The sequence below is a fragment of the Anas acuta genome, chromosome 3, assembly GCF_963932015.1.
Source record: "Anas acuta chromosome 3, bAnaAcu1.1, whole genome shotgun sequence".
Taxonomy (NCBI): Eukaryota; Metazoa; Chordata; class Aves; order Anseriformes; family Anatidae; genus Anas; species Anas acuta.
This window is the reverse complement of record NC_088981.1, coordinates 82,888,981-82,898,769: the sequence shown is the minus strand read 5'-3', so window position 1 is coordinate 82,898,769 and position 9,789 is coordinate 82,888,981. Positions and strand designations below refer to the sequence as shown.

Genomic DNA, 9,789 nt, shown 5'->3' with positions numbered 1-9,789 from the left:
GGGCCCCCCGGGCTCCGCTCGGCGGCCAGGTAAACCTCCGGCCGCACCACCACAGCCGGGGGGACCGAGGGGAGCGGGGCTCCGGGCGGGCCCCTCCGTGCCGCCGGGTGCCCGGCTCGGGCCGCCCCGGGGAAGGAGCGGGGCAGAGGAGCGGGGACCGGGGGCTGGGGCCGGGCGAGCGGCGGTGGCGGCCGCGTGGGGCGGGCGCGGTGAGGGCTCCCCCCGGCCGGGGCGGCGCTTGGTTTCTCCTGGCAGCGGAGGCAGGGCCAGGCGCGGCGAGGGTGGGCAAGGAGTTGGCGGCGGGGCCGGGGGGGAGGCGGCGGCGGCGGCGGTGGAGTTGGCTCCGGACGCGGCGGCGGGAGGTGAGGGACGGGGCTCCGGCACCGGCAGTCGGGGCGAGCCGGGAGCGGGGAGCCCCGCGGCGGGGAGCCCCGGGACGGGGGGCGCGGGGACGGGCGGACTTAAGACGGGGAGACCCGGGGCGGGCAGCCCGGGGATGAGGAGCCCCAGGACGGGGAGCCCCGGGACGGGGAGCGGGGTCTCGCCCTGCGCCCCGCCGTGAGCCGTGGACGGGCAGAGCCGCGGGGTCGGAGCCGGGGCCGGCCACGTGTCGGGGGCGGCGGGCGAGGCACGGGGCGGCGGGGGGCGTGCGGCTCCGCGCTGCCCTCTGCCTTTCCTTCCCCCGCCGCAGGTCCGCGGAGCGGAGCCGGCTTCGCCTCGCCTCTCCTCTCCTCGCCGGCCGGAGCCGAATGCGCCCGGAGGGGAAGGTCCCGTCGCGGGCCGGGCCGCCGCCGCCGCCCACCGGTGTCGGAGCCGGAGCCGGAGCCGGAGCGATGTCGGGGCGCGAAGCCGAGCGCGGCGGGGCGCTGTGCCTGGGGCTGCTGCTGCACGTCCTGCTGGGCTGCGGCTCGGCTCAGCAGCCCGGCGGCTGCCCGGCCGGCTGCGAGTGCTCGGAGGCGGCCAAGACGGTGAAGTGCGTGAACGGCAACCTGACGGAGGTGCCGCCCGACCTGCCGCCCTACGTGCGCAACCTCTTCATCACCGGCAACCCGCTGCGCCGCCTGCCCGCCGGCGCCTTCGCCGCCCAGCGCCTGGCCGAGCTGGGCGCCCTCAACCTCAGCGGCAACCACCTGCGGGTGGTGGAGGCCGGCGCCCTCTCGGCTCTGCCCTCCCTGCGGCAGCTGGACCTCAGCGGCAACCCGCTGGCGTCCCTCAGCCCGCAGGCTTTCGGCCAAGGCGGCAGCCCGCTGGAGGAGCTGGCCCTCCGCGGGGCTCTGCGCGACCAGGGAGCCCTGCTGGGGCTGGCCGCCCTGCTGCAGGCAGGGGCCCTGCGCAACCTCAGCCGCCTGGAGCTGGCCGACAACGGGCTGCTGCTGCTGCCCGCCGGCATGTTCGGCGCCCTGCCCGCCCTGCGGCACCTGGACCTCAGCAACAACTCGCTGGTGGGGCTGCGGAACGTCTCCTTCCAGGGGCTGGGCCAGCTGCAGAGCCTCAACCTCAGCGACAACTCGCTGGGCGTGCTGAGGAACGGGACCCTGGCCCAGTGGCGCGGGCTGCCCGCCCTGCGGCACATCGGCTTCGGCCGCAACGCCTGGGTCTGCGACTGCGCCATCGAGGACCTGGTGGCCTGGCTCAAGGAGAGCGACCAGGTCGAGGGCAAGGAGGCCCTGACCTGCGCCCACCCCGAGAAGATGCAGGGCAAAGCCCTGCTGAAGATCAACGCCTCGGACCTGAACTGCTCCGTGCCCGTAGACCTGCCTTCCCAGCTACAGACTTCCTACGTCTTCTTAGGGATAGTCTTGGCTCTCATCGGGGCCATCTTTCTCCTGGTTTTGTACTTGAACCGAAAAGGAATCAAAAAGTGGATGCACAACATCCGAGACGCCTGTAGGGATCACATGGAGGGATATCACTACAGATACGAGATCAATGCCGACCCCAGGTTAACAAACCTCAGCTCCAACTCGGATGTCTGACAGAGCGCCGCGGAAGCGGGGCAACGCACAGTAGCTATGCATGAAACGTAGACTGATGCTTTACCCTTGTGCTTGCTTCCCTCTCCCCAGAGAAATCTCAGACGTGCTTGCAACACGAGGGGGATATGCCTCCACGTGATGTTCATTACCCTTCTCTCTTCGTTCTGAGATGCTGGGCAGCTGCGCATGGTGTTGGGCTGTATGTGAGAAACAAGCTGCTACTTCTCTTCCTCCTTAACCTGTTTTCGTTGGTACTCGTGGGAAGCTTTTTCAAAGATCTCAAAAGAAAAAAAGGATTCTCTCTGTGATGCTCCAAAGCCACCAGAGTTTATGTTATATATACATATATATATACATACACACACAGATACCATTCAACAAAAGCTGCCTCAACTTTTTGGGAAAAAAAAGATTTCGATCTTCTGTGCCAGTTTTGGTCTTGTATATCTGAATTGTGATGACGATGATTCCATTTCATAGACTTACACTGAGTCTCAGAAAAACAAAGAAACTCCTTTTAACAAGTCCTCTGTAACAACAAAGGAAATCAAATAGTGAGCATGCACAAATACTTTATAGTTTTACATGTTAGGAAATCTACGATCTCAGTTAGTCTCTTAGTATTTTATACTAAGTTATTTTTGATTGCAGTTTACCTGAAAAGACATTTTTTTTCTATATAAGCTGCATCTAAACTCCGTCTGAACCGTTAAATTCAATAAACAGTCTTACAAGAACTTGTGTTGAAGTTTGCTGTTTAATGAGAAATGTACGGACATCTAAGAATGTTAATAACTTTAGACTCTCTGGAGTAATAGCCCTACGGTAGTAATCCGAATAAAATTTTGTATGAACGTGTAGCTTAGAGACATAAATATTTATGACAATTTTGTGAAATAGGCTTTAAGAATTACACTGATCAACGGCGAGAGTAGTTCCACTTGGCACAAAAGCCCCAGTCTGCTCTCCCGAAACAACTGCAAAACGTCGAGACAGATGCTAGTGTCTATCTAGCTGGGAAGGTACGAGCTAATAGAATTTACATAAGCTCTTCTCTACCAAATTTAAAAACATTCAAATTAAATTGCAGAGTTTGCAAGCTAAACAAAATTGTACCAGAATGGAGGTGTTTGTTATAAAAGATATGCTTGCAGGTCCTGAACTAAATTAAATGCAGCTCAGTCGTGTAGTCAGTGAGCTTCAGACTCGTAAGTCAGTGCAGCACTTAGTAAATTAAGTTCTTGCTGTTTGATTTTAAACTCTCGGTGCGATCCTGTAGTGACTACATTCAGTAATTCGATGGAACTTTGCATTTATCTTAAAACTTCTAACAGGTATGTTTAAGTATTGTGTAATTTCTCATGCTTATTACTTGCTTGGGAATGCATTTTCATGTAAATATATGAAGCATGCAAAGACAAACTTCAGAAATGCATCATTTATTAACTAATTCTGAAGGCATATTGAAAGGTTAGCAAGAACCTTCCAATGTCCATCAGTAATTAATGCATTTTTCCTAATACATTCTTAGATTTTTAATGAAAAAAATACACCAAATGTGAAAGTGTAATGTAAATTGGTATCTGTCAGTATATTGGTGGAGCTTTTTCTACGGTCATTGTTAATGGAAGCTCTTAAGCATCTCTAAAATTTTATGAATTAGCAGCAACTTTCCTTCATTTTCAAAAATGACAGTTTTGTCATAGATATATGCCTTTGGTAAGAGCTCATAAATATAAAATAGTCCTTAAGGAATCAGAAGAAATATAATCTGTCTGGGGCATCAGTATTATTCAAATGCATTTTTCTCTCCTTGTAACTTCAGACATTGTCAAAACAAGTAGCACAAGTTGGTTTAGACTAATTTTCTATTTCTTTAAATGGGCTTTATTCAATACCAGCATTTTTTTTTAATGTGCTTTTGTACATTTGCCCTCGAAAGTAAAAAAGAACATTAAGTACAATCAATATTTTGATAAATCAGTGTATTCTACAATTAATGTGTCTTCAACAATAGCCTATTCCTCCTGCTGTATTTAAATGTATGAGCAATACCTGAATAACAGCATATGAATTTAAGTTTGTGGATTCTTAAAAGCAAACTGCTGGCCTGAATGTTAGCTGCACATATTTTAAGAATAGTGTAAAAGAGCCCGGTGTGAATAATTATTACTGTGCAACTATGCAAACTGTTCATACTTAGCATACATCCAGTAGTTTATATAACAAGGTAGAGTTTACAATAGCTATGCAGTGTGCTGTGTTGTATTGGTCATTTTGGAGATTACCAATTTACACTCATCTATACAGTGCCAAGAGGAGAGGAGTGTCATCATTGCTTAAGATGCTCCTCTAACGTTATAGGTAAAATATGTACAAACAAAGACATTTCTTGGTCAATTTCTTGTTTGTTTGTTTTCTTAACAGATGCTTTCAAGTAACTGCAGTGAAAACCTATGGTCTGTAATGTGTTAATGTAACAGACATGCATTTATAGAACCGTGTAAGGATAGGCAACGACTTGAATCACAGTCTGTCACCACTGGACTGAGTATTTGTATAGTGAAGAAGTGTAACTCTTGTACCACACCTATTATTCTAAAGATTATTATTATTTTTGTATCATGGAACCTCATTGTAATAGACTTTAATTAGAGACCTGGTGATGGAGACTTTAAACTATTTTTTCCATTTGCTTATATGTGCGTTTGTTAGGATATAACAGTTAGCATGTGTGAATATTGTGATGGATGACATTCTCTTACAGTGTTTGACTGACAGTGAATGCTTTGGTGCTTTGTATAATGCATTTGGTCTTAAATCCCCTTCTATAACCAGTGCTTGAAATTTGTTTTCCTTTCCTATTACGAAATAGTTACAGTGGTACTCAGAAGACATACAAAAAGTAGCTCCCAAAGTGCTTCAGAGCTTGGTTGAAAACTATTTAATTTAAAATATCATTAGTTTAAGGGTTCTTCTGAAGCATATTTTATTCTGCTTTGACACCTAAAACTTCAATTGATTACTATTTCCAGAGCAGCTTAATTAGCCAGGCTGTTTTATTCATTCATTCTTCAATAAAACACGTGCAGTACTGAATGCCTCTAAAATGTGTTTTGTATACGTAAAACCCCAAAGTTCTGCATGACACAGTTGTCATTGATGTTTCGAGTAACACAGAAAGGAGTGGGTAAATCTGAAGGGAAGGCAACGCAGCTAAGAAGCAAGAACGATGGATTGTCAAAGGGTCAACTGCTCTCTTGAAACTAGTTTTTGTTGTAATGAGCTTAAAACTTTCTTAGAGAAGTAACACAAGGAATTGAGGTTGTTTTAATGTATCTTACGTAAATATTTTCTATATGCCGTGTTGCCAAGTAAGAAACAGAAAATTCCCTAAATGTTTCTTTACCCAAGGTAGCTCAGTGTTAGATCACCTGACGTTTTTTACTCTCAGCAAGCCGTAATATTGCCAATAATTTTCACACACAAAAAGTACTTTGAAGCTTTGTGCAACTACTTTAAACCTTTATTCTGGGTAATTTACCTTTTAATAACCAGTGGCAATCCCCAGCGACATGGTAGCTTGTGAAGCTGCCTGTTCAGACCCATATGCAGTTGTTGACTGAGATGTCACTGAAGACAGGCGTGACAAAATATTCACAAGATGACTGTGCCAAGATCCCAACTCTCATTATTCTACCAGCATTTTCCCTGTGGTATACTCTGCGCTTTGTGCATCTACATAATTTCCTTTTTTTTTTGCCTCATTTTCCCAAGAAATCCATTAAAAGGAGTATCATGAATCTGCGCAGGTGGAGAAATCAGTCTGACTGCACCTGTATTTATGGTTTTGCATCTTCATTTCCCTTTACGTCTTAGCATGAAAAAGAGCCTTTGTCGAGGTGGACAGAGTGATAATCTGATATGCTCCTTTTCTTTAGCAGCTGAATGTTCAAGAAGAACCATTCATTCTCAGCATATGATGAAGGAAAATAGCATTTGGTAAGAAAAACGTTTCGGTTTCAAGCTTCCAAATGGCATTTATATTCTTTAAGAGACAGTTGAATGGAGAGGCTTATAAAGGAAAGAGAGATATCAGCACTGAAAATCAGAACACTATCGACAGGAAAAATCTGTATCTTTTATGTTATGGTCATGGTTTATGGGTATGGCTCTAATTTCTTCCTGTTGCTATAAATAGAGTTTTTGCTAACAGGTGGAGTCACGTCCTATAATATTTGCAAGGCAGGTGTTTTTGGGGGTTATAATAGAAGATTGCATTTAATTCAGTTTCTGCTGATTTAATAATGATTAAATGAGGCCCTCAGCTCCATGCTCTGTTTTCATAAATGTGCTGCTTGCTAGTTGCAAAGCTCTTGACTTAAATGAAAGCCCACCAAGGCAGAGGGAAAGACAGTCTGTTTGGGGAGTGTGACATTTACTGGATATCTCATACATGCTTAAAGAAGAGAAACAAACCATGTGGGTGGCAAGGGTCCTTTGCTGGTGCAGAATTAAATGCGTTCCTCTGGTTTCTTGAGTCAATTTAGCAGTAGCAGAAAAGTGGTGCCTTGTACCAACACAAACCAAACAGCACTCCTCTCCCAGCTTGGAGGGAAAAAAAAAAAATCACAAGCTTTTCAAAGTGGAAATATAGGTCTGCAGCATAAGTATGTCCCTAAAAAGGAATTTTGCTTTCTCAACAGTGTTACAATTTTCATGTCGTCGCATCCTTGGAAAACCTTGCTATGCCAGAAGTCATCTGTAGTGTAGGCAAAGCTTGAAATCAGGCTGTGCATTCCCAATCTTATCCTAAGTAGAAATAGGGAACTATTTAGAGAATTAAAATGGTACTTTAGACACTATTTGTATTTCAGTTAATAATCTAATACTTGCAATTACTTATATTTTTCAAAGTATTCATTAGATAGCTTTTCCTTTCTGATGACAGACTTACAAAATAACAGAACAGATTCGTGATTTCCTGTAATTATGCATGAAAGCATCTGAATAAATTAGCAATGTTGTTTCAGTGCATACAGTAATGAAAAGTTTTGAAATCCATCTAGTGTTCTAGAATGTTTCGCTATTCTAGACATTTTAGATATGCAAGAAACTGTTGTGAGTTTTTCAGATTGAACTTTTACTTCATAATTAAAAAATGATACCTCAATAAAATAAAATGTCTATTAGATTGCTTATTAATGTTATATGTTCTCAGTGTTGATTTAATTATTGTAAGTCCTCATAGATATTGAGGTCTTTGCTAAGTGTTTTCTCTATAGGTCAAAATGATTATTGTACTGTGAATTTGCATGACACAATAGTGAAAAAGCAACTTCCACCCAGGCAGTATGATTACTTTCTCTAGAAAGAAATTTCGTCAGTGAATTTAAGGAGTTGTGATTTAACCATTCTTGTTATTTTTGGACATGATTTGATAGCTTTTTCTTTTTTGTATATGCATTACTGTTTTTCAAGTTCATTGCAGATTCTAAATTTAACAGTAATGGATTTTTAGTTTTTAATGATTCTATCAAATTGTGTATTTTGAAGTCTTCAAATGTCTATTTACATAGTGAAACGCAGAGGCACTCTTATTGGTGTCATGCATTTTCTTACTGTGATGGAAGTATTAAAGAAAAGTGTTGCTGAAATAGAGGATGAATGAAAACAGAGAATGAATAGAAAATTTCAGAGAAAAGAAAAAAAAAACATTCTGGTGGCAAACTATTTTCTTCTTGCAACTTCTTTTAATGTAAGTACTTGGACTGTGACTATGTGGAAATTCAAGGGGGAAGATGTCATTTCATCTTGTCATAGATAGCTATTGCAGATGTCTGAAATTTTAGCAGGACGGAGCAATTTCTGGGGGCTGTCCCAGTAGTATACCTGATGACTTGGTTAGCCGTGTATTTAAGCTGCATGCTGTTGCTGTTTTTTCACATTGTTAGGGACACCGAACAGGGGAGGATGTTCAGTTTTAGCAGGAATGGGCTGATCTATCCTAGATTTTATCTTCAGGCTGTTGTGTTAATATCTGTCCACAGCCTACTGTAGCTACTCCATTTGTTCCAGTATAAATTTTGTCTGTGGCATACCCTGCAGTAGCTTTGCATGAAATCGTGGGCATTTATGCAATAAAGAACTCATTTGTCAAATTGACATTATCAAATGTCACATAGACATTTTAACAGAATCCAGGGTATACTTCATGCTGGCAATGTAAGAGCATTGAGCAAGTGAAATACCAAAATAATAAAAAATACCATTCCTTTCAAGAGTGCTGTAAGTGATCATGGACTGACACCACTTTGGGGCATTTGAACAACGTAATAAGATTGTTTTGAAGAAGGAAAGAGGAATACTTACTGTATTGACAGTTGTTTTTTCATCCTCAGGTAGGTGTCTTCACTCATTCTCTTAAACAGCTTAAGAACAAATAGTAGCCAAATCCTGTAGATAAAAAATGGAGTCCCTTTAAGCCAGTGGTTTTACCCAGTGCTTTTGTTTCCGTGTTTTCAGGAATGTGTGTTTTTGTTAGCCTGAAGAAGATCGAGAGCTCTTAAACATCAAAAACAAGAATTCTCATTTTATTTATACATGCATGCATATTTTTCATATATAAATATATATATGATGTAAATCGAGACAACAGCGGAGTAAAGTCCAAGCCACACCAATATCTTCAGTATTTTCTTTGGCTAGGTTAGGTGCCTAGTTTTCCACACACATTGCAAAGGGAATCAAAGTGTCCACATGGGGCAAGTATGCCCCTGACAAGCACTGGGGATTTAAACTAGCACTGGCACTGAAGTTGGCACAGATCGGGGTTAAGCAGCCAAGGTTTTCTAAAGCATTTTCTAAAGTGATTGGGGTTCGGCTTTCAAGGTAGTTTAAGGGGCTTTGTTTTCAAAAGCAGTTGGAACACCTTTCAGAAAATCACGTTGTGTGGTTGTTTCTTTAAGGTGAATTGAACTGAAAGTGGGAAAAAAAAAAAAAAAAGTGTGAAAATGCATGTGTCCGGTATATACTCAAGAGATGCTATAAATACATGTAAGAGCTTTTCAAATCCCCCAGTCTTTGCTCTTTATTGCTTCTTGGTTTAATTGAGATCTCCATAACACCTCTATGCAAAATATCCTCTCTCTTCCCCAGCTCACTTTTTTAATCATCTGTGATCCAAATACCCTTTTTTCCATCACCTCTCTATTGTGCCAAGCTTGATTACTTTGCCTCTGTAAGCAAAGGTACAATTCCTATGAAACAAGTCAAATAAAATAAAGAAAATCAAATATTGAAGGTTTGTTACTAAGTTAGTAGGTGATATCTGTTGTTATCTTGCACATGGGTTTTCTCTTTTCCTGTCTGCCCCTTTCTATTTGGTTTTCCAGCATACCAGAAAACTCCTGTGGAAGCCCAGAGGCAAAAGAAGATTTTAGTTTGAGAAAATAGTCTAGAAAAAAAAATAAATATGCAGAAACAGTACTCAAACTTTTCTGACACCCGGGATAGTAAAATGGCACCAAAAATAGCTCCGCTAACGCAGTCTTCATTTGTCAGAAACCCTACGCACGCAGAAAGAAACGGAGTGCTGAATTTGCGGTATGGGTGTGTGTGCTGTTTTAAGTGGATTGGGAGACTTCTAGCACAATAGCTTACTGCAGCTCAGCTCTGGTGTCTCCTTCCCAAAACCTCCTATAGTTCCCCATAAACTCTACAAGGGCTCAGATGAGTGTCGGACAGGCATTCAGCAGATTGTGGTGCTCTGTTTAGATTAATAATCACACGTGAAGGCGCTTTTTTTCAGGCA

The 9,789-nt window shown here is 43.9% G+C and overlaps 1 protein-coding gene across 1 annotated transcript; it reads left to right on the top strand.

Annotated features, from left to right (window-relative positions):
* Positions 1–204: 204 nt before the first annotated feature.
* On the top strand, positions 205–7,186 carry TPBG (trophoblast glycoprotein). Its single transcript, XM_068678096.1, has 2 exons — positions 205–362; positions 692–7,186. The coding sequence occupies exon 2, from the start codon at positions 750–752 to the stop codon at positions 1,974–1,976; it is 1,227 nt and encodes a 408-aa protein (XP_068534197.1). The 5' UTR covers positions 205–362; positions 692–749; the 3' UTR covers positions 1,977–7,186.
* The last annotated feature ends 2,603 nt before the right edge of the window (positions 7,187–9,789 follow it).